Source organism: Hippocampus zosterae, chromosome 3 (genome assembly GCF_025434085.1).
Source record: "Hippocampus zosterae strain Florida chromosome 3, ASM2543408v3, whole genome shotgun sequence".
NCBI lineage: Eukaryota > Metazoa > Chordata > Actinopteri > Syngnathiformes > Syngnathidae > Hippocampus > Hippocampus zosterae.
In genome coordinates this window covers 29,806,481-29,829,576 of record NC_067453.1, presented here as the reverse complement: position 1 = coordinate 29,829,576, position 23,096 = coordinate 29,806,481, and the positions used below count along the sequence as shown (strand labels likewise).

The window sequence follows — 23,096 nt, the reverse complement described above, 5'->3', positions numbered from 1 at the left end:
TCGGCCGAGCAAGTGAACTGCGTCAATCACCACAACAACGGAGCGGAAGCCGCGGGACGTCTTCCTCGCTTGTTAATCAAGTCTGCGCCAAACCGCGGCTGCCATCTATCGGCTGAGCAGGTGAACTGCGTCAATCACCACAAACAACGGATTCGTTCACACCGTGACGTGCAGCAAGGTTCACGAGGCACAGGAGTCGGTGATAAAAATCTAAATACGAACCAAATATAAAAGATTAGCCAATATTTTAATTTCGACCATCGGAAGATTTTTTTTTGTCTTCAAAATTTCGAATTTTGCTTCAGTTAATTCAACAATGTAATGGCAAGAAAAACATCAATATCATGCCAAGTTCATGCTCTTTTTTTCCCTAGCGAAATAACTTTGCTGAAAAGATTAAAAAGATGAGGTCGGACCTTCATATTTAATACGTTATGAACGCCTCGATGCTGAAATTACCCACATAAGAATATTAAAAGTTAAAATTGTCAGTCTTTATTAATGAGAGTTCAGAACATAAACTTGAAAACATTAAGTACACGACTCAGTCCTTTCACTCATTTCCCGGCTACTTTGCAACACGAACCAAAACTGATCAGTGTTTCCACAAGCTTTCCTTGGCTCACTTAAGGAAGAACCTTTTCCAGAGGCATGAGTCAAATTTGGAATGACTGCTACGCATGATGAGTATTTTACAAACTATGGATTGAACTGTCCGTCTAATTGTAGCCGGAAAGCAAAAACGACCAAAAGAGATGCGGCCACGCGCCGGAGAGCACTTCCTGCTTTCCCGTTTCAGTCGGCAAAGTCAGCCAGCACGACCTCCTTGAGGGAGGGCGAGGAGCCAGGATGTCCGTCCTCGGCCACCGTCAGCTCTTCCTGCAGGCGGGCGACCGGCCGCCCCAGGCTGTGGCCGACGTCCACCAGGAGGCGCAACAGAGGCGCTCGGTAGCGCCGCATCCCGTAGCGCCGAACCGGGGGCAGTGCCCGTTGGGCGGTCGCCAGCGCCTCCCGGGGCCGCTCAAGGTCACGGTGGCACACGGCCATGGCGGCCAGCGTGGGCACCGCCCATGTGCCGCTCTGCCTGGGATGAGCAAACACACAACTCACAACATGAAGCAGGTCCCTGCCGCACGCCACAACTCACATCCACGGGAAAAAAAAGTTGGATTCCGCCTTTTTTCTTTCTTTTATAATGAGCAATACAAAAAAAAAAGGTAGGCTGCACAAATTTCCCACATGCTGCTGATCTCATTTCTAAAATGGGACATTGATGCCATCTACTGGTGGCTATGCATCAGTAAAGTTTGAAATTTATGACAAAAGTAAATGCTCCCATTGATACCCGTCTTCAGCTGCCAGTTTCTGCTGCCACAAAATGGCCGAATTCGCACTGAAAAAATTTTCTCCGTTTTTTTTTTTTTTCAGCGGCGAGCGTACCTCTGCCAGGGCAAAAGCTTGTCGTGGACGGCGAGGACGCAGTCGAGCTGCTCCAGGGCGTCGGCGTAGCGTCCGGCGCGCATCAAGACTCCGGCGAGGGCGCGCTCCTGCTCCGTCAGGAATCGGACGAAAAGCGGCGAGTGGCCGCAAATGACGAAAACGCAGCTCAGGTAGTCCTGCAGCGCTCGGCCCCGGCCGCAGAGGCGCGGGCCTGGTAGCTCCACCCCCTCCAGCTCCTCCCCGAACTCTGCCTTCAGCCCGGAGCTCCGCCGCACCGTCACATGACGAGGGCTGAACGTTCCCGTGGTCAATAGCGCCACCTGAGGACGGGCAGGAGGACATTGCCATGTCACTTTTCGTGGCTGATATGTTCAATGATCCCGGCGATTGGTGAATTTCCGTGAAGTGGAGGTTGATTTTGGGAGAGGGATTATCCGTCCTTTTAAATTCTGAAATTTAGTCAGTGTCACTTTTAAAATACAAAATGAAGAATAAACACCGGCGCCATACGTCCTTGTATTTGACGGCAGAAGTGTTAGTTTTTTTTTTTTTGTCTCCTAGCTGAAGAACAGTCGTCGAGGCAACTATCTTTCGGTTCTCAGTTCCCAAAAGGTTGGCGAGCCTTCCTTCCATTACACAGTTTGGGGTGTGACTGACCTCCACTTGCGTGCAGCAGGCGTTTTCTCGGTCTTGTTGCAAGTCTGACACGCGGAAGAGAAGTTTGGGATGCATCTCAGAGCTTTTCATCTCTCGAAACTGCTGCTGAAGTTCCCTGGTGGTCAAACATGAATCGTCTGGCGCGCACACACACACACACACACACACAAACACACACACACACACACACAGTGAGTGTGTGTTAAGATGCCCGTTGAGTTGTGATTGAAGAATTTCGCTGTCACCTCGTGACTGCTTCGTGGTGTCCATGTCTTGATGACTTTCTGAGAAAATGAAACATCTTCACTTCCTCTTCGCACGCGTGTGTGTGTGAGAGAGAGAGAGAGAGAGAGAAGCATGAAGAAGTGAAAAGAAAAGTTGGCCCGTTAGCCTGCTCGCGTTAGCCTGCTCGCGCTAGCCTGCTCGCGCTAGCCTGCTCGCGCTAGCCTGCTCGCGTTAGCCTGCCCGCGCTAGCCTGCCCGCGCTAGCCTGCCCGCGTTAGCCTGCCCGCGTTAGCCTGCCCGCGCTAGCCTGCCCGCGCTAGACTGCCCGCGCTAGCCTGCCCGCGCTAGCCTGCCCGCGCTAGCCTGCCCGCGTTAGCCTGCCCGCGCTAGCCTGCTCGCGCTAGCCTGCTCGCGTTAGCCTGCGTATTAGAATGTTAACATGTTATGTCGAAACATGTTCGGCAAAGCAACTGTCCGAGGAACAAACTGATTAAACAAGTAACCATCTAAGCAAATAATTAATCAACAAATCACTGGCCAACTAACCAGTCAACCGAGGCACCAACTAATGAACTAACAACTAGTTGATAGCGTAGCGTGGTTTTGTTGTGTCTCTTGACAAACAAAAAAACGAACAGCCAACCTTCAAACAGGTTTAAAGGGAAAGTCAAGTAAAAAAAAAGATTTAAAAAGTTATTTTAGTTTAGTCTAAACACAGTATTCTGATTCAACCGACATTTGCCCAAATTGAATTGAGCAGCAAAATCCAGCCGCTTTCATCCACCTCGAGGGGCGGCCATCTTGCCACTCGCTGTCGTCTAAAAAAAAAAAAAAATGCCGTTCATCACAATACATTTTGACCTCCAACAAATATAATCGCCTTGATTGTATCAAAAAAGGAACATCTTAAAAGCATTTTTATTCATTTCACCAAATAACTTGACTCAGAGCTATCTTCTAATCACGCCACATTCGTAAATAAAGCGAAATGTTTATTCCCCGTGATCAAAACCGCTTGGTATGTTTTGACATTCGCTGTCCATTTCATGAAATCAGGCACAGCCTGGGCAAACTCAGAAAATGGGTGTTCAAGCGACGTCTTCTTTCCGTCCTCCAGTTTTGCGGCGGTTGTTTTTCTGAGCCGACATTGACGAATGAAGCCAAGTGAACCGTTAGCATGGCGTTAGCATGGCGTTAGCATGGCGTTAGCCTTGAGCATCGAAGGCCGCCCCGTGAAATACGTCCTGCCTAAATGACACGCGTCACTTATTTCCACGACTGCGACGAACCCTCAAGAGACAACCGAAGCGGGCGCCGGAATCATTTCCATCATTCTTGGCTAAACGTTTGTTTTGAGCGCTTTTCAGTGCGCTAGCGAATGAATTGCTGAAAAGACTTCAGTGTTCCATTTCACAAACGCACGCTGGTTTTCGGTCGCATCGGCCACCGCGGCTCAATCGCCCTTTGTGTGTGTGTCTTTGTGCGTCCAGATGTGTGCGTGTGGAGGACGACGAGGAACAACGGCGCATTGTGGACGGCCGCCCGAGTGGAAGAGTCCGTGCGGCTCGCGTGTTGAGTGGAATGCAGCAGAAGAAGAAGACATGTCGCCGCGCGCGGATGGAATCCTGGTCCTGGTCCTGATTATCATGACGACCTCCATGCGCCAAGGTGAGTTAGTTGACACTTTTTTATGTGGGGGGGGGGGGGGGGTTAGCGAACACTTGCTTCACCGCAGTGACGCGACTGCTCCGATGCGCCACAGGTAGCGCTCTCCGCTGCTACAAGTGCTCCGACTACACCGGCCGCTGCGAGAACGTCCACGAGTGCACGTACGAGGACGCCTGCCTCACGCTCAGCGTCCAAGGTCGGCCCGTGCCGCGACCTCAACCGGCAGCGCTCACACTCGCGGGTGTCCGCGTGTTTATCGGATAGTCGAGTTTCTGACGCGTCTTCGTATTTGTGACGTGCGTGAATGCGCGCAGGCGGCAAGACGGTGCGGCAGTGCATCCGCTACACGGACTGCGACAACTCGCGTCTGTCCCAGATGTTCCCCGCCATGGCGCCCTTCTCCTACCGCTGCTGCAACAACAACCTGTGCAACTCCAGCGGTGCGCTGCGCCTGACCCCGCCCGCCCCGCTGCTGCTGATTGGCTGGCTGCTGAGCGCCTTCGTTTTCGGCCTGTAAGGTCACGTGACCTCGGTCTGCTTTTCATTAAAAACGAAATCAAAAGTTGTCTCAAGTTGTCTGGAGTCCAATCACCCCCACGCCCATGTTTGTGTGTGTGGGGGGGGGGGGCGGGGGGGTATGCGTGTTTCACTTGTGCATGTGTGTTCTTGTGTAAGATTGTGTGTGTGTGTGCGTGCGTGTATCCGCCCATTTTCACACACACACACAAATCCAAGAAGCCCCCCCCCCGGCCCCCCCCTCCATGTCTCAGCGAACAATTCCTGGTGTCGGCGCCTCATTCACCCGTCCGTCGGCCGATGACCTCGAGCGGCACGGGCTCCTGGCCGGAAGCGGGCCCCGCCTCCTCCCGGGCGTGGTCGTACCAGGATCGGGAGGCGGCGCCCTCGCAGGCCCGCCCCCCGCGCCGGAATCCGCCCCTCCCCGCCCGGACCAGCCCCCAGCCGCCCTGCGGCCGTCCGTCGGCATCCGCACCATCCTCCGGGATCCCGCGCGTGCGCTCCAGCTCTTTGGCGCTCAGCGGCGACATGCGCACGGGAAGCGTGTTGCCGAACTTGGAGTAGTCGACGCAGTAGCGGCCGTCCTCCTCGCTCACGATGGACACGAAGCGGCGGCCCCACAGAATCTCGTCGGGCGTGTACGACGTCCTGGCCTGCATGCTGATGCCCGTCGTCTCCACCACGCCTGGGCGCAACCACACACACACACACACGAAATATACGAACTGCCGGCGCTAACGGGCTCTTTCCACAAGGGGGTGCCAGTGGACCTTCCAGGATGACGATGACCTCGAGGTCAGCGGCGGCCAGCGAGTGGGCCGACAGGTCGTAGAGCGGACTTCCTCTCTCCAGCGTGTGGCTGACGATGAGCGGTGACACCAGGAAGATGCCGTTGCTCCTCAGCGGGTTCTCCACTTGGATGTCCAGCTGGCTCACCGGGATCACTTCGCCCTCCGACGTCACGGTGCGACGGATCACCTGCCGCGGAACAACGAGACGAGGTTCTCCAGCCCGTCAGAATGCCGAGTCCGGTTGCGAGATGCTACGTTAGCTTCTGGATGCTAATGAGTTTGGATGATCGTGAAGCAAACGAGCCGGGAACCAAATGACGAGCCCTCACCTGGAGCTGCACGGTGGCCGAGATGATCATGCTCTTGCGCAGGTCGCCCACCCTGAACATGAAGGTGGGCCGCCCGTCGCGGGGGGCCACCACGGCGTTGCGGGAGAAGATGAGCGTCTCGGCCCGTCGGTTGGCCTGCGCCGTCTTCATGAAGATGCAGCCTAGCATCACCGCGTTGATGATCAGGCCCAGGATGTTCTGCACGATCAGAACCACGATGGCCGCCGGGCACTCTTCCGTCACCATGCGCCCGCCGAAGCCGATGGTCACCTGGACGCGCGAGCCTCGGCGTGAACGAGCGTATAACCTCATCGCTTCAGGGCGATAGATACGATTGATTAGCGTAGCCATGCTAGGGAATATCGTGAGGAATGCGAAAGCCGCTCAGCGCCTGGGCGGGCAAAGAAAAGGCCAAAGGTCAAAGGTCAAACCTGGACTTCGATGGAAAAGAGGAAGGCGGATGCGAAGGAGTTGATGGCGGTGACGCAGGGAATCTCGGGCGCCTGCGCGCCGCCGTGCCGAGGCTGCAGATCCCCGTGGGCGAAGGCCAGCAGCCACCAGGCCATGGCAAACAACATCCACGAGCACAGGAAGGCCGACGTGAAGATCAGGAGCGAGTGCTGCCACTTCAGGTCCACCATGGTGGTGAACACGTCCTGGAGGAAGCGACCCTGCCAAGCACCGCGTCAAACGTCTGCACTCGGTCATTCCAAATTTGTGTTCGAAGCATTCTGATTTCATTGGTTCACACCGTTCTCTTTCGATACTACAAATAACAGATCAATGTCTGCGATGTACAGCAGGCATGTCCAAAGTCCGGCCCGGGGGCCAAATCCGGCCCGCGGTCGAATTTCATCCGGCCCTCGGCCCCCGTCATAAAATCAGTGCCGTCTGGCCCGCAGGTTGGGCGCAATGGAACACGTGTTGCATTGACTGAGGTCTCGTCGACTGGTGAGTGATGTTTCATAGAGTACTGCTTCCCTCTAGTGGCTAAATGAGTAATAGCATTCACTAAATGAGTAATAGCGTTTAGACACTAGAGGGCATCACTCACGAGTTACCAAGACATCACTCCGTGTTTATATTGACTGATATGTCATATTTCAAATTCCTGTTTCAAATGAACCAAAAGAAATTCTTAAGATTGTTGAAATTCAAATAAAAATGGAAATGTGAAACAGACTGGCTTACTAAAATTTGTTGAACAATATTGTTGTTCAATGTAAAGAATGTCAGCCAAGGTAGGCCCCCCGACATTTTACCACATAAAATCTGGCCCCCTTGGCAAAAAGTTTGGACACCCCTGATGTACAGTGTGGCGTTAGGCCAGGTTGGGACAGGTCGAACAATGACATGTCCTTCCACTAGAGGGCAGAATGATTGTTTCGTCGGATTTTCTGCCATCAAGTGAAAAGCCACTGAATCGTTCCGCCGGTCACTGCACGTCGCCGGAATGGGCAGACCAACAACCGCTGACGGCGATCTGCTGACCTGCTCCCTGATGTTCTTGTGCGCCACGTTGCAAGAGCCCGTCTTGGTGATGAAGCGCGCCCGCTGGCACCTGGAGCGCTTCCGGTTGGGATGGTTGCGCTCTTCTGCCAGCCGGGTCAATAGGAAGCCGTCTGGAACCAAACCCTTTCTGGCCAACATGCTGATGACACACGCACGATGACACATGACGCTATTAGTATTGTTATTATTGTTGTTATGAACGTTATTATATCGTGAGTTCAACTCAATGAATTGCGCCCGTGCTCAAAAGAATCGTGAAGATAAAACGCACAATAATGGATGGCAATTGCTGTGTTTTTCTATCAATTAGACACCAGCGACAAGAGCGGTGAGCTGATCACGTTCCAATTTCGCCTTTCAAATTATTTGACGAACGTGGAAAGATAAACGTCACGCCTTATTCGTTACCTGACGACCGGTCGATCAAAAATGGAATTGTTCAAAGTGCTGTATTTGCGGTCTCCATCGTTTCGCCCGACGGATGCGCGGAGGACGACTGATGAGTGGTCAAGCGAAAATGACTTCCGCCACTCTTTCAAAGTAAAACGTGAGACGCCTCTTTCCCGCCGTGGCATTTGTTTCCTATTTGCCGACTTTGAAAGGCGAAGTATGACTTCGTCGTTGCTTTTTTATTGCCATCGTAGTGTAGCTATATTGCCGATACTACCGAAGACAAATTCCTTGTGTGTGGACCTACATCTTGGGCCAATAAAGACGATTCTATTTCTGACAGGACGCCACGACTTTCTTTTTATCCAAAAGCCTAACGGACCGTGAACGCCCCAACCGATGGCGCCTCTCCAAGATGGCCGCGCCGCCGTGTTTTTTGATGTAATGCTTTATTGAACAAACATCAGCAGTTATGACCACAGAAGTCACGTCAAAATACTGCAAATTCGTAATTTTTTAAATCAAGAATATGAAATAATAATCATAAATTAATGGGAATGAAATAGACGCGCGGCTGTCGTGGGTTTTCTGATCACTCGAGGGACATGCAAGGAATGTGCAAATTGACTGACACACATCCTTTTGCGGATAGAGATAGATAGATAGATAGATAGATAGATAGATAGATAGATAGATAGATAGATAGATAGATAGATAGATAGATAGATAGATAGATAGATAGATAGATAGATAGATAGATAGATAGATAGATAGATAGATAGATAGATAGATAGATAGATAGATAGATAGTTGGAGAGGAACGATTTGAGGCGTGCGCCAATGCAGTAATGACAGCGGGCCACTGGGTGGCGATAACGCAATGTTAGAGTTTGTAAAGCGCCGTCAAACGCTACACGAAGAGAAAGCGCCGCTCCACTTCAGTCGAGCGTTGACGTTCTATTACTTATTTTTGTTTGGCTTTTTTTGTTTTGTTTCTTGTCTTCGTTCGACATTCAATCGTCGCTGACAGCAACCTTGACGATGTCAGCCGACACAGCGAAACTCTCCAAAAACCTTCTGCGAATGAAGGTACGTCACGCCGACGGCTGGCAAGCTAGCTGCTAAATCGTGACGCAACGGAGCACGTCGACGCACGTGTGAACGTTTCCGTGTGTGTTTGTAGTTCATGCAGAGAGGTTTGGATGCCGAGACGAAGAAGCATCTGCAAGAAGACGAGAAAAGGATCATCAATGACGAGCACTGGTACCTTGACCTGCCCGAACAACGCACGCAAGAGTATGCACGCCGACAACACGCTTGAATGTCGTCATCATTAGTTTCGGTGTAAAACGCCTCACGAAAAAAAAAGACTTAATTGTGATTGCGATGCTGACAGGATGACCAATGTGACGTTTTACCCGCAAGGAACTTGATCGTGGAGGAGAAAAGTTTTGTTCCGTTCGAGGGTCTTTTGTACGGCCGAATGTCCTTTCGAGGTTTCAACCCCGAAGTTGAGGTTCGTCAGACGGAGACCACGTCGGATGCGTCCCGGCAACACCCGAGTGTCACTTTTGCGCTTTTGCAGAAGCTGATGGCGCTGATGAATCCTAAAGTCGGGCAACCGCAAGCGGACGCCGATGCCGGACGCATGCAGACGGATGTGACGGACGAAGAGATGGCGCTCAGGTGGGTCGGTGGAGCGCACTCGGGATGGGCGCCTCCCGCTACCGGGCACCGCTATCGGCCTCTCTTGATTTTCAAAACGGGATAATCGAAGAAAAACGATTCCTCTGCCGATCGGCGCAGCGGATTTACAAGTTCCTGACGTTGTTAAAGCACCTTGAATGCACCACGTTGCTTGCCCGGCAAGCGTGCGACCGAGACGGTTCCTCGACTTGGGAGCCTCTTTGGAGTGATGATGAGACTCGGATGACTGATTGTCTTGCTCCGCAGGTACGAGAGTTTAGTGGGAAGCCTGAAGAAGAGGTTTGCTCGCAAGCGAGACCGAGGCGGCTGCCAAGACGACGACGACGACGACCTCGACGTCAACAGAAACGAGCTGGAGAAAAACGCAAAGAAAATGTTCCTGAAGCCTTCCGACTGACACAAAAAATGACTTTTTTTTTAAACAAAGACTTTGGAGGTTGAACTTGGTGTTGTCAAAGTAAAAAAAAATGCTTTGCCAAAAGACATTTGGACACTTTTATTGTTTGTTGACGGGGAGGGGGCGTGGCCTAACCAACAGCAGGAAGCGTTTGCCTGTTTTTGGGGATGTTTGATTTTGATTCAAGGGAGCTGTGCACGTGACGACATAAACGATGTGCGGAATGCGAGGTGGAAATGTCAAGCGAAGTTTTTCTTGAGGAAGTTGATGAGTCCGTTGGTGGAGGCGTCGTGAGAAGAAACTTCGGCGGCGTCGCGCAGCTCCGGTTCGATCTTCTTGGCCAGCTGTTTGCCCAGCTCCACACTAGGGGGCGCGCAAACCCGGCAAACAACAAAGTTCAAATTAGCCGCAACTCCAGATGTAATTTGGCCCCCCCGGGACTAATTTGTCTCCAGTTTGAAGCTCCAGATGCTAACTTGTCTGAATGTAGTTTTTGAGGTGAACTCACCCCCACTGGTCGTAGCTGTTGATGCCCCATATGACGCCTTGGACGAAGATCTTGTGCTCGTACATGGCTGGACACAAAATCAAAATGGCGCTCCGATAAAATGCCGTTGGGATCATTACTCGCTTCCCAAAAAGCATCAAAATCAGAAAGGGCGCTACGCGAAGATTACCGGATGACAAATTTAGCATAATGCGGCGCCTTAAAAGTATTTTTTTTGTTGGAATCCAGTGCAGCACATCTATTCGGTCGAGTCCGGAACACTTTGACAACATGGTTTATGCGGCCCCCGCGAGTTGAAACATTGTAAATTTCCCCAGTGTGGGACAAATAAAGGATCTTATCTTATTTTTATCCATCTTCAGGGGCGGCCATTTTGCCACTTGCTGTAAAACGATATCCAAGGTGCTCGACCGACCACGACTCAGCTTGTTAACCTCACACGACCGAACTCAGAAGGGAGGGGGGGGGGGGGTCGAAGGAAGTCGGACGTGGGGCGGGGACTGACCGATGAGCGCTCCCAGCATGAAGGGCGTCAGCTTCTTGAAGACAATCGAGTTGCTTGGCTTGTTCCCCTCGAAGACCTTCAAAAATCAAAGCAGCCAGCGAAGCTTAGAATCATTCTTGGCGAGAGCCCGGGCGGGCGGGGTGGTGGTGGTGGTCGGGTTATTTTACTTTGTGAGGAAGGAGTTTCTCCAGCGCTGGTCCCGACAAGCCGGCGGCCTCCAGCTCCCGGCGAGCCTCCGCCTCGGTTTTGCCTTTCATCAGCGCTTCCGTCTGAGCCAGGAAGTTGGCGCACAGGATCTGAAAGGGCCGCGGCGCAAATTGACCCAAGTTTGTTGGATTCATGTAGCCCATTTAGCGGGAAAATTCCGCACAAATATTGGTGCCCCCCCCCCAAAAAAACTGTTTCAATCGACTGTTTTGAGAATTGATGAATCGCTTGAGACCTTGCGAACTTTACATTGTATAGAGCGGCCCAGTTTCAGAGTCAAAGGTGCGCTTTCACCCCCCCCCCCCCGACCCCCCACAGAAGGAAGTCAATCGTCATCATTTGATGGTGGGGCATCTTATGCGCTGTCAATTTGGAATAAGGCTCAAAGGTTTGGAAGAAAGGGATGCAAATTTTAAAGCACCCCCCCCGACCCCCACCAATTAATTGATGGAAAATTTAAGAGGCATATTACTCAGCGGTGAAAATCTTCAAATATTCTCGCAGCCTCTATTTGAAGCTTTTTCTTAAACTGGGCCGCACTGCCGCTTGCCTGCAAACAATTGTATTATAAACTGTATTCTACTGCCCCCGTGTGGCCTTGGTGGGCATCACGGATGTGGACGCACAGCGTCGTGATCTGCTCGCTGACCTTGTGGTGCAGGTTGTCCCTGATGGGATTTTGCGACTGAGCCGGGATGAGGAAGTCGGCGGGAATCATGCGGGTCCCTGCAAACCAAAACCACATGCCAATCGTTTTCCTCAACGACTTTTTTTTTTTTTTTGTGGCGCCTGCGTGCTGCAACCTTGGTGTATGAGCTGGTAGAAGGCGTGCTGGCCGTTGGTTCCCGGCTCGCCCCACACGATGGGCCCGGTGTGATAGTTGACCCGCCGTCCTTCTTTAGTGATGTACTTGCCGTTGGACTCCATGTCCCCCTGCGGACACCCCCCACATGCCGCTTTGAGTTCCTACGCTCACGTGTGCGTACGTACGCAGGCGCATGCACACCTGCTGGAAGTAGGCGGCAAAGCGGTGCATGTACTGGTCGTAGGGCAGCATGGCGTGCGTCTCGGCCGCAAAGAAGTTGATGTACCAAACGCCCAACAGCGCCAGCACCACCGGCAGGTTCCCCTCCAGGGGCGCGCTCACAAAGTGATTGTCCTGCAAACGCGCCGCCGCCCTTCCGTTAGCACAGCGCCGGAGAGCATTCCGATCGTGATTAGCATCCTCACCATCCAGTGAGCGCCGCTCAGAAGGCTCTCAAAGCCATCGAAGCCTGAAAAACAACCCGACGAGCGAGTTCAAGAAGGTGTAGAAGATAAACGGGCGGGAGCGGCGTCTTGGCGTACCGATGTGCAGCGCGATGGAGAGGCCGATGGCGGACCACAGCGAGTAACGACCTCCGACCCACTGCGGATGACATCGTCACAAGAGTCAAACACCGACGCACACCCGCACACACGCCAGGAGAGTCATACGTACGTCCCAGAACTCGAACATGTTTGCCGTGTCGATTCCAAATTCTTGCACTTTGACCTGAACGCCCCCCCACCACCCAAAAAAAAAAAAATTAAATTAAAATTGATCGGTTGTCAGAGAAGCACCAAGTGATGACGTCATCAAACACTTACCGCGTTGGTGGAGAGAGCCACAAAGTGCTTGGCAACAGCGGTTTTCTAGAAAATAACAATGGAAACGTCAAACGGACTCAATGAAATCTTACAATTGAAAAAAAAAAGAAAAAAAAGAGACGAACAGCGGGAAAAAAAACGTTACGACGACAAAAACAAAATGGCACAATCATGGTATTGTGATGCCCGCTAAGGCCACACGGGGGCAGTATAATACAGCTAACAACAAACTGCGCGCGTGCGTGCGTATGTCCTACGTCATTGGAGGCGCGAAGGAACCAGTCCCTGGCAGACTCGGCGTTGGTGATGGTCTCCTGCGTGGTGAACGTCTGCACGCAAAAATGACGTCATCATCATCACCACCACAAACAGCCCAGTAAAAGTGAGCCCAAAGAGACCTTGGAAGCGACGATGAAGAGGGTGGTCTCCGGGTCGAGCTGAGCCAGCGTTTTGGCCAGGTGAGTCCCGTCAATGTTGGAAACGAACCAAACGTTGGGACCGCCCGCCGAGTAGCTCTTCAACGCCTCCGTCACCATCAGCGGACCCTGAAAGCAACGCCACGCGTCACACTTACTGCAAACCTTCTCAATCAACTACTAAACAGCAAACACCCAACAACAGGAAACTTCAAATGTCCATTTTCAAAATAAAACCGTAAAAACAGCCAAAATCAGACGGGGAAACTTTCAAAATAAAGCACAGCAAAGGGTGTCCGGGCTCTCCCTTAGAGATAAGGTGAGAACCTCGGTCATCCGGGAGGGGCTCAGAGTCGAGTCGCTTCTCCTCCACATCGAGAGGAGCCAGATGAGGTGGCTTGGGCATCTGATTCGGATGCCTCCTGAGCGCCTCCCTGGTGAGGTGTTCCGGGCATGTCCCACCGGGAGGAGACCCCGAGGAAGACCCAAGACACGCTGGAGAGACTATGTCACCCAGCTGGCCTGGGAACATCTCGGGATCCCCCGGGGAGAGCTGGAAGAAGTAGCTAGGGAGAGGGAAGTCTGGGCTTCCCTGCTAAAGCTGTTGCCCCCGCGACCCGGCCCTGGATAAGCGGTAGACGATGGATGGATGGATGGATGGGTGGATGGATGGGATGGCACCCAATCACAAAACTGATTCCACAACAGGAAATGAGAACATCCAATCACATGAGAAACTTTCACAATAAAGCATCCTATGCGAGTTGACCTTCAAAATAAAATAAAAAAACAACCAAATGTGAGTTGCGTGACAACCCGCGTCCTGCATTTTTGCCTTCTCTTCTTATTTGGGCTGAACGCGAGGTCACGTGGGCAGGAAGCGAGCAACTCACCAAGTCCGATCCCCCGATGCCGATGTTCACCACGTCCGTGATGCTCTTGCCCGTGAAGCCCTTCCACTCACCGCTGCGCACCCTCTGTCCCAAATGCATAGACGCACGCGCAGGTCAACATCGTCCGCGCGGCACAACGGCAGCAACGCTAGCGCACCTGCGAGAAGACTTTCATCTTGTCCAGCACGCGGTTGACTTCGGGCATGACGTCTTTGCCGTCCAACAGAATGGGTACGTTGGAGCGATTGCGCAGGGCCACGTGCAGCACGGCGCGACCCTAAACGTGCGCACACGCACACAGGAAATGAGCGCCATCAGGAGGTGCGTGCACGTGAAGGCTGAGCAGGTGAGCGATCAAGCGCACCTCAGTGAAGTTGATCTTGTCCCCTTTGAACATGCTCTCCCGGGCCTGCTTGACTCCTCTGGACTCCGCCTGTCCCAGGTGGAGGGTCACATGACAGGGCAAAGTCAGGTCAAGAGAACACAGATCTTTGTAGGCATGTGTCTACAGTAGCGCTAAGCTAGTGGGGGCAAAGGTGTCAACGCCAGCAGGGATGACAATTACGACTAGGACGTTTCACAACGAAAACAAAAACGCGTGGGAGTGTTTGATGTTCTGCATTGATACCACACGGAGGGGGGGGGGGGGGCTTGTTAAAACCGGCGATGAAACCTTCCGACTTCATTCCAATGTCTACGCTTTTCCTTGGATGCGGCGCCTCCCAATTATTTTGCTACATTTTTTTTTTTGTCCGTCACTGAAAAGATTTCCTGAAATAAAAATGAGTGCCACTGCCACCTATTGGAGCGGATGTGCAATGACACTTTTTTTCTTGTGTGGCAAGATTACAATAAAAAAAATAAAAATAAAAATAAAAAACATGCTCTCCCGGGCCTGCTTGACTCCTCTGGACTCCGCCTGTCCCAGGTGGAGGGTCACATGACAGGGCAAAGTCAGGTCAATAGAACACAGATCTTTGTAGGCATGTGTCTACAGTAGCGCTAAGCTAGTGGGGGCAAAGTTGTCAACGCCAGCAGGGATGACAATTACGACTAGGACGTTTCACAGCGAAAACAAAAACGCGTGGGACCGTTTGATGTTCTGCATTGATACCACACGGAGAGGGGGGGGGGGGCTTGTTAAAACCGGCGATGAAACCTTCCGACTTCATTCCAATGTCTACGCTTTTCCTTGGATGCGGCGCCTCCCAATTATTTTGCTACATTTTCTTTTTTTTTGTCCGTCACTGAAAAGATTTCCTGAAATAAAAATGAGTGCCACTGCCACCTATTGGAGCGGATGTGCAATGACACTTTTTTTCTTGTGTGGCCAGATTACAAAAATAATAATAATAATAATAAAAATAAAAAACCTGCTCCCCAGATGGCTTTGATGGGAATTCAGCCCCAGCCCGAATGCCCGCCGCATCGGGACTCCCCTTCGACTTAATCACCAAACGCAGAGCAAAAATTCCCAAGACGGGACGAGTCCGAGCCTCAACGCGACTCCATTTCCAACCCCCGTTCTCCTGTCAACAAACGTTTCAATGTTTGACTTGATTTTGCCAGCCAGAGGCCAAAGTAGGATTGCGAAGTGCATCCAACCTGGCGGCCTTGTGCAAACCTTTCACCATTTTCCTCCTCCCACCAAACAATGTTGTCGCTCAGCTCACATGTTGCGACACTTAAGTTTTCTCCACTCATCTAATCTCAAGACGCACGAGCGGGAAGTCGGGCCTCGTTATTGTGCCGACACCTTCACCTGCTGGCTTGCGACATTCCCACGCCGCCTCGGGCCCCTTTCGCAATAAGCCCTGCCAACTTCCTGTTTCGAGTCTGCTTGTGCGTACTAGACGGGTGCAATACGGCTCACTTTTAATCTCTCGATATTTTTGCTAGTTGCTTAATGCTAACAATGAAAAGAAACATGGCTCCCACCTGACACTTTGCAATCGTATGTGCAAAAAAAAAAGACCCAAAAAAGCGGCCATTATTTTGAAAATTTTTCAAAAACTTTTCAAGGCAGGCAATGACTTCACATGCAATAAAATCATCATTTCGCTGCAATGGTTGCCAGACCTGGACCCCATCCCAGCCGAGAGGCGGGCGACGCCTTTGGAACAGTTTGGGGGGGGGGCCCAATTGCAGGGCACGTATTAACAAACAAGGGATTCCTTTCTTGCATTTGGATGAAGCCAAAGTGTTGTCACAATAGGGGGGGGGGCATGCGAAATCATCCAAGCAAACTGATTAGAAGAGGGGAGTGGTTACCATGGTGAGGAGCATGGACATGACTTCCTGGGTGATGAGATTCTTGGAGTAGTCGAGCAGGAGGTCGCCCTCGGGCGTTTCCGCCTTCACACTGACACACACACACACACACACACACACACACACACACACACACACACACACAGAGAAAATCTTCGATTAGATTCGGGATTTATGAAGGTTCCCCTCGAGCAATTGATGAAGTGAGCTGGCACGTCAATCGATGACGTCACGTTGCCTGTATCCAAGCATGGGGAGGGGGAGGTCGTAGGGTGCACGTGCGGCGGGGCACGTTTCACCACCCGTGACGTCATCGCTGCAGACTGTTTAAAAAAAAACCCCGCTCGATTCTGAATGATGATTATTTTTCATGTGTGAGATACAAAGTGCCCGAGAGTGAAACCCGAAGGCTACCTTTTCAGCCCGAGCAGCTTTGCATGAGCTCGTCCGTCCTCATTAAGCCGCCAAAAGGTTTAAAAGCTCACCGTGCCGCGTCACGTTTTCAGGTGTGACAAACACGTCGACAGGAGAGGAAATTAATTTTTGAAAAAAATACGAATTAATGTCGATTGAACGACGGGAGGGGGGCGATGACCTTGTGGCGCACGACGAGTCGTGACAAGCAAGCGGATGTCCCTCCGGGGGGGGGGGGGGGTGAGCGTGCACCTTTGGGCACGTTCCCCATTCGGGTCGAAGTCACCCACCTGAAGCGACGGAAACGGTCGGGCTCGGCGGCGAACATGTCCCTCATCTTCATACTTCCGCCATGGGCCCGATGCAACTGCTCCAGCCGCCGATAGTTGGGATCTTCAGTGAGGAGGGACATAATGGACGACGCGACAAGGACAATACGAAGAAGACGAACGCGGAGAACACTCGCCGCTTGGGTTTTTGCTCCAATTGCTCGGCTTGGTGCGGACGCAGAGACAAACCAAAGACGACAAGTGACCAGCGAGGACTCAGTCGAATGACAGCCGCCCCCTCAGGTTCTAGCCAATGAGAAGCAGAGGATCATCCTCCACCCCTCCCACATCCGCCCGCCCTCTCATGTTGACCAATGAGCAAGGGAAACCCCGCCCACAACTCGCGTCCTGACCAATGAACGGTGGAGAAGATGGGCGTTCACGAAAAGTTGCCCTCACCACTCCGTCTACAGGTGGAGGCAAGATCGAGGAAACGTCACTTTATTTCTTAAAAAAAGGAAACGTGTATGTTACATTAGCTCACCACACACAAATCGATATATTTCTACTGTTTTTCTCATTATTTTATTGTTTTTATCGTTATTTTTGCTCCATGTACAACACTTTGCGGACAGCGGTGGTTGTTTTGAAGTGCTTTGGAAATATAATTGAGTTATAGAAATCCGTCTGCTGATGACGTCATTTGGATGGAAGCGTCCGTATGCTCGGCCCGTAATGTTTTAAGAAACAAATTGACTTTGATCGACGCTTCATTAACGTTCTTTATTTTATTTTTTTTTAAACAGCATTAAGTTTTGCTGGTAGACAAGTTTGCATTAATCATATATGAACGTCACAGCTCATGTAAATTGATGACAGGTCGGCAGGGAGGAGCAACTCATCTGCACACGGTGAGGCTCGGTTACCATAGCAACGTGCCAATAACCGGAAGTGCCGTCTTACGTCGTATCTTCATCCTTATCTTTTTGAAGGGGTGATTTGCCATGGACAAAACGTTCAAGCTCAAGTCAACTTCATTGTCAAATGTGCTCTATGCGGCACGGATGACATTTCCTTCCTCTCAACCATTAAAGAGAAACAAATGATTGACGTTGATATGAGTTTGCAACGCGTTTAATATTCGTCAACACTTCAAATGAACTTTCCCCGCCTTATAATGTTCCGCTCAAATGATTTACGACTAATTGCACGTCTTTGTTCCGCCCATTTATGCCAGCGACATTTCGTGACTTACAGAACAATATTTTTTTCCCCACTAGATGGCGGAAGACACGATGAAACTGTGTGACTGCATTTCACAAGGCGCACGTCCATTCGGGAGTGAATGAAGACCAGATCATGTTGATCCACTCAAAACTTTTCGTTCATGACAGGTTTTCAAGCAAACACTCCAGCAACGTGACGGGTGCTTTGTTCGCTTCAGACACTCTTTTTTTTGGCTTTGTTTTTTTTTTTTTTCTAGGAAACTGCAGCAGTCGAGCAGTGCTGGTGACAAAAACATCTTCAGCTTGTTGATGGTCAACGCTCCGCAGGCATCTTCTTATCCTTCTGAAAGCAAACACAGACAGTCGTCTATCAATGTGGGCCTTCGAGTTTTTCATTGGGCTCATTTTGTTTCCTCGGAATTGACAAGCGCTGTCACCTGACTGGTCGCCAATGCAGACGTTTTGGGAAATAGCGATTCATCGCCTATTCATGCAAAAAAAGAGGCTTCCGGCGGGTTTACTGCCACTCTCAGCTGAAGCTCAAACCAAGGCAATCAACGACTTTGTGTATTTCAAACAAGCACACGGCTCTAAGCCTATAAGCGACGGATTTAACAACGCCGCACCTCAAAACAAAACCATTTTTGCAAGCATATATTCTTGATCCTCTGCGAAGAGCGGCCAATAGTGTCATTTGGGTGAGATGGGCCCTGGCAAGTTGCCATTTGCTATGGTTCACCTTTTGTTTGTGTTCATCCACTTCCCTGCGGCGAACAAGGCAGTGAAATTTTGTACTGCCATTTTAAGATCTGAACGAATCCAGGAGGAAGCGGAATCCTAGTCTCGGTTCCACTCAATTCTCAATGCCCAAAACTCACAGCAACGCTGCGTGACATCACAATGCTGTCAAAAAAAGTGTCGCATCACCCCGTAAGCTGCAGCAATGTCTCCAAACTCCCGTCCGGCCTGGTTTCCTCGGTATCCTCCCCCGAGAGCGCCCCTTTGAGGCGGGGCCGAGGACCCTCGGCCGGCGGGCCGCCCTCTCCCCCGGTAACCTCGATGGTGACGCGGCGGTAAGCCAAAGGTCTCGGCGTTCATCCGTCTCTCCTCCGCCCACGTCTGACGGCGTTCCCTGCCGGGGGGGGGGGGGGGGGGGGGTAATCGTGACGGAGCGATTTCAGAGGGACAACAGCAAAAGATTCCGGCGGACAGTTCAACTGGTGACAAATACAAACCGGCCAGCTACGGCATACTTGACGCCCGAACTACGGGCAAAAGGCACCGGGCTACTTCCCTGTTTGGTTGCTTAGCAACCAGCACTTTCGACAGAGCTTGAGCCATGCCGCTACCGTCATCTCTGCGCCGTGCCGCAACCTACCCCGTGAAAACCCAGCGCGGTGTGTGTCAGTGTGGGAGTTCTGCGACTACCTCGGGAAGACGCCGCCGCAACCGTTGCCTTTTCTGTTGGAAGAAGAACAGACATTAAAAAGGGGGGGGGGTTGGGCGAGAAGTTAGGAGATAGGACTGAAAAGTCCACCGCAAGACAACTATTTCACATTGGTCCATTTTTTTTTCCTACTGAAAAACTGGCGGCATTCCAGTCACTTCACTTTCACTCGTCATCCTTTAAGAGGTCAAAGCAACTATGAAAAGGTCAAATCAGCGAGTTCATGTAAAGATGAAATAAATGCCTTTTGAAACAAAACGTGCCTCGTCGTGCTGGACGAGAGGGCTGAAAAACACGGCTAGAAACAGGAACTAGCTGTGACATCATCGACGGGGGGTCCGCGACTGCATTTGAAATGACCAACGGTCCTGCTTGCGGGTCACGCGTGTCAGGTCACCTGCTGTCGTCGCAGGAGATGTTGTCAAAGAAGGACTTGGACTTGTCATAGTAGCACTTTGGTCCCGGCGCATCTCCTCCCCCCCGGTGGTGCGCGTCGTCGCTCACGAGACGGTCGCCTTTCTCCTCGCCGTTGAGCGCCGGCTCGCTCTTCTCGTCTGAGCGCGCCATGAAAAAAAAAGCTGTTGTGAAAATCGTGAAAATGTTTTGCACCGGGTCGAAAAGATGAGCAGGAACAGGCACCTTTCAGCTTCAACTTGCTCTGAAACTCTCGCTCAATGTCGTCTTTGTTGAATTGTGCGTTGGCGCTCTCAAAGTCAAAGTCCTTGTCGAACTTCACGCTGGCGCCGTCTCGCCGCACGATGAAGCGCCCTCTGCCGCGGTGGCCGCCCCCTCGGCCTCGCCGGCCGTTGTGCGCTGGGGGAAAGAGAGAAAAACGGTTGGCGGTGCGCAACTGAGGGCGGGGGAAGGGGCAGGCGCAGGCGCAGGCGCGTGCGCTCTTCTCACCCCTCCTGGCATCCGCGGCGTCCTGATGATGCCGAGTCTGGCCGCTCGAGCGCGAAGCTGGAGCCGCGCGAGGTTGGCGGGGATTCGGGCGGCCCCCCGGGTTGGTGCCGGGATTGGTCGCGGAGTCGCTCTGAGCCGCTCTGAGCTGCTCGCCACCCGCGGGGCTCTTCCTCGACACGTCCGCGGGACAGCCGCGGCTACCTGCGGGACAGACGCACACTCACAGGCCGGATTGGAAATCACTCCCGGATTGGCGACCAATCCTGGGTCTGATTCGCCTTTTGTCACCTGGGATAGGCTTCACAGCATTAACGGTGAAGAGAATGGACGGGAATGTTATTTCAAAAGATATGCATGTGAGGTGCATTCTCAGTTTTGTCCACTGGGGGTTGCCATCCTCACATTCTACACTGTCGCATTTGTGACGTTGAACACGTGCACCTTGAGGGCTTGGGCTGATGTATTGAGTGACAAAGTCCACACCCCCCAGCGATCAACTGGGGTTCTCTCATCTTTTTGGAGAATGACTCGCAACTACCAAAGCTTCCTCGTCAAGACGATTCTGATTGGACGTGGAACTCGTACGTGATGTCATGAGCGGGGTTAGCGAAGCGCTTACCGCCAACAGCGGGTCCCAAGCGCGGGGGGGGCAGCTGAGGAGTGCGAGCGAATTGGCTGAAGGAGGCGGCGGGGGTGCGTTTGAACAGCCCGTAGGAAGGGGCCGACTGGAAGGAGTTTGGGAGCGACGCGGCGGCCGACGCCGCCGACGGCAAAGGGGCGGAGCTTACGGATGACTGAGGAGGAGAGCGACAAAAGCACATTCAGTACTTTACTACTACGACTTCAGATTTCAACTTCAAAACTCACCGCGGCAGTATTCAAACAAGACGCACCTGCACGATGGCGGGGTCCTGGGGGAGGGAGCCGCTGGGCCTGGGGGGCTCGCACACAGTCAGGTCTTTAATGTCGCTGCCTCGGAAAATGATGTACTCAAAGGTGTCATCGCGGGGGGGGACGGGGCGCTCGGTGGGCCGATCCTCGGTTCCGAACGAACGCACTGGAGACACGCGGCTTTCCGTTAGCGGCTTTACGTTAGCGGCTTTCTGTTAGCGGCTTTCCGTTAGCGGCTTTCCGTTAGCGGCTAACTCGCGTCTCCATTCAAACGTGTTCAAAACTGGACAGTGATTTGAAACTTTTGGTTATGAAAAAAAAAATCATTCATTTGAGAAAATGACGTTTTCCAAAGTGACTCCAACAATTGGACACTTTGACGCCCATCCAAAAGTATTAGACATTCGGCTTTTCAAATCAAGCGAGAAACAAAATGGAGATTTCCAGCGTTGATTTCCTGGTATTGACGATATCGAGGCATGTTCAACAACTTGGGACAGAACAAATGTTGTTTGAGGCCACGCACTTTTCAAGTGAGTAAAAGTATCAGATCAGAGATGATTATAATAGGTTAAGGGGGCAATGACAAATAATTGAATATTTGGTGACATAACCCCGAACTTACCAGACGGTTGCATTCTTCATGGGAAATGCCGTTCCTGGCCTTTATTGCCGCCTCTCTCATTTGGATGCATTTTTCTGTCAATTCCCAGACAAAATGATTTTTGCAGTCGTCAGAATTCCGTCGCTACCATCCCGAGTTACATCATCAATAGTGAGCCCATTCCAGAATGCAAGTCCAAGCTATGCCACGAACTCCACCGGGGGGGCTTTGCGGATGAGCTTGTGTGTTTTGGATCATCAGCGGGTCCATTGACTGTTGTTGATGCCGCTGGCCGACCTGTTGCTCAGTACACAAGTACGTTTTTTTTTCTTTTAATGGACATTCTAAATTGCTGTGTTTGCAATGAACAATGTTTGTGCAATAGGTACGATCAATGTTCCCTTTTCTCTGTGATCTTCATGATTGCTGAGCAGCAAATCAAGTTTTCACAGGTGAAACCAATAGAGAAAAACAAGCACAATGTGATGTCTCACAAATACAACCGAGCAACTAGAAACACCCATCGGTCACCTGTTCCATTACTTTTGCTCACTTGAAAACATCTCGATGTAAACAGCATGAAATAAAAGCTGCATTTGTCTCTCTCATATTAAATTTTTTTTAATCTGAAAGCAAAATGTCCTTAGTACACATTATAACAAAAACCATAGAACTTAATTTGCAACTCCCAATACTTTTTTCTTTTTGACATTGACGACTGGAGCTCCCTGTCAGTGACTTGAAATGGAGGGAATTGATTTGTTTTGTTTAGTCGAATCCATAAGTCAAACTTGTAAAACCTGAAATTTATCACGTGAAAAGAGAAATATATTCACGTTGAAAGGTGAAACATATCACGTTGGGATGTGATACTAAGCTTTTATTTTCTGGTGTGGCGGCAAAACGCTTCCAGGGGAATGTAAGCGTAACTGCGACGAAATCAAGTTTGACAGCCCGGCGACTAGTTCCAGAATTAGCCGCCTAGCGCGCTAATGCTAAGGGATACCTTTGGCTAAAGCCACGGTGGAGTTCTCCGTGTCGATGGTGTACAAGACGCCCTCGTAGCGGATCTGCGCCTTGGAGATGAGGCTGATTTTGCTGCCGAGGTAGGGCGTACCGCCGCTCATGTTGTCCTCCTAAGGTCTTTTGTGACGACGAGCTTGTTAGCGTCGACAGCGACGTCAATTTCGCGGCGCTACATGCTAACGTGCTAACGTGCTAGCGACAGGGCTGCTATCCATCGTCATCCTCATCCGCCATTGACAGCCCGCGGCCGCGAAGG

At 51.5% G+C, this 23,096-nt stretch overlaps 6 protein-coding genes and 2 long non-coding RNA genes across 11 annotated transcripts; 3 read left to right on the top strand and 5 right to left on the bottom strand.

Moving 5' to 3' along the window:
• Window positions 1-472: 472 nt before the first annotated feature.
• snx20 (sorting nexin 20) lies at window positions 473-1,693 on the bottom strand. Its single transcript, XM_052060413.1, has 2 exons — window positions 1,441-1,693; window positions 473-1,084 (listed from the first exon to the last, which is right to left on the bottom strand). The coding sequence occupies exons 1-2, from the start codon at window positions 1,521-1,523 to the stop codon at window positions 796-798; spliced, it is 372 nt and encodes a 123-aa protein (XP_051916373.1). The 5' UTR covers window positions 1,524-1,693; the 3' UTR covers window positions 473-795.
• A 5-nt stretch (window positions 1,694-1,698) lies between these two features.
• Window positions 1,699-2,500, bottom strand: LOC127597417 (uncharacterized). Its single transcript, XR_007961647.1, has 3 exons — window positions 2,343-2,500; window positions 2,098-2,234; window positions 1,699-1,760 (listed from the first exon to the last, which is right to left on the bottom strand). It is a non-coding gene; the product is annotated as an uncharacterized LOC127597417 (long non-coding RNA).
• A 588-nt stretch (window positions 2,501-3,088) lies between these two features.
• On the top strand, window positions 3,089-4,554 carry cd59 (CD59 molecule (CD59 blood group)). The gene is made up of 3 exons (XM_052060414.1): window positions 3,089-3,989; window positions 4,084-4,185; window positions 4,304-4,554. The coding sequence occupies exons 1-3, from the start codon at window positions 3,812-3,814 to the stop codon at window positions 4,504-4,506; spliced, it is 483 nt and encodes a 160-aa protein (XP_051916374.1). The 5' UTR covers window positions 3,089-3,811; the 3' UTR covers window positions 4,507-4,554.
• Window positions 4,555-4,773: 219 nt separating this feature from the next.
• On the bottom strand, window positions 4,774-7,968 carry kcnj11l (potassium inwardly rectifying channel subfamily J member 11, like). Its single transcript, XM_052060412.1, has 6 exons — window positions 7,546-7,968; window positions 7,117-7,276; window positions 6,057-6,296; window positions 5,626-5,895; window positions 5,276-5,483; window positions 4,774-5,190 (listed from the first exon to the last, which is right to left on the bottom strand). The coding sequence occupies exons 1-6, from the start codon at window positions 7,710-7,712 to the stop codon at window positions 4,784-4,786; spliced, it is 1,452 nt and encodes a 483-aa protein (XP_051916372.1). The 5' UTR covers window positions 7,713-7,968; the 3' UTR covers window positions 4,774-4,783.
• Window positions 7,969-8,413: 445 nt separating this feature from the next.
• Window positions 8,414-9,954, top strand: mphosph6 (M-phase phosphoprotein 6). Its single transcript, XM_052062308.1, has 5 exons — window positions 8,414-8,616; window positions 8,711-8,823; window positions 8,953-9,043; window positions 9,113-9,213; window positions 9,481-9,954. Exons 1-5 carry the CDS (start codon window positions 8,569-8,571, stop codon window positions 9,629-9,631), a joined length of 504 nt encoding a protein of 167 aa, XP_051918268.1. The 5' UTR covers window positions 8,414-8,568; the 3' UTR covers window positions 9,632-9,954.
• gpia (glucose-6-phosphate isomerase a) lies at window positions 9,716-17,042 on the bottom strand. Its single transcript, XM_052062302.1, has 18 exons — window positions 16,765-17,042; window positions 16,061-16,151; window positions 14,154-14,222; window positions 13,947-14,066; window positions 13,790-13,873; window positions 12,879-13,025; window positions 12,738-12,809; window positions 12,481-12,525; window positions 12,332-12,385; window positions 12,199-12,259; window positions 12,082-12,125; window positions 11,858-12,010; window positions 11,655-11,784; window positions 11,501-11,577; window positions 10,812-10,940; window positions 10,645-10,720; window positions 10,140-10,206; window positions 9,716-9,994 (listed from the first exon to the last, which is right to left on the bottom strand). The coding sequence occupies exons 1-18, from the start codon at window positions 16,884-16,886 to the stop codon at window positions 9,871-9,873; spliced, it is 1,665 nt and encodes a 554-aa protein (XP_051918262.1). The 5' UTR covers window positions 16,887-17,042; the 3' UTR covers window positions 9,716-9,870.
• LOC127598448 (uncharacterized) lies at window positions 14,082-14,913 on the top strand. The gene is made up of 2 exons (XR_007961926.1): window positions 14,082-14,261; window positions 14,748-14,913. It is a non-coding gene; the product is annotated as an uncharacterized LOC127598448 (long non-coding RNA).
• Window positions 17,043-17,511: 469 nt separating the features above from the next.
• Window positions 17,512-23,095, bottom strand: lsm14aa (LSM14A mRNA processing body assembly factor a). 4 transcript variants are annotated; one of them, XM_052062306.1, is made up of 10 exons: window positions 22,821-23,088; window positions 21,836-21,909; window positions 21,213-21,376; window positions 20,939-21,113; window positions 20,320-20,520; window positions 20,056-20,229; window positions 19,814-19,970; window positions 19,398-19,430; window positions 18,897-19,101; window positions 17,512-18,312 (listed from the first exon to the last, which is right to left on the bottom strand). In XM_052062306.1, the coding sequence occupies exons 2-10, from the start codon at window positions 21,846-21,848 to the stop codon at window positions 18,283-18,285; spliced, it is 1,152 nt and encodes a 383-aa protein (XP_051918266.1). In that variant the 5' UTR covers window positions 21,849-21,909; window positions 22,821-23,088; the 3' UTR covers window positions 17,512-18,282. The 4 variants fall into 4 exon arrangements, with proteins under 4 accessions (XP_051918266.1, XP_051918265.1, XP_051918263.1 ...); XM_052062305.1 differs by lacking the exon at window positions 21,836-21,909 and having other exon boundaries at window positions 17,512-18,309; window positions 22,821-23,095; XM_052062303.1 differs by lacking the exon at window positions 21,836-21,909 and having other exon boundaries at window positions 22,821-23,094.
• Between the last annotated feature and the right edge of the window lies 1 nt (window position 23,096).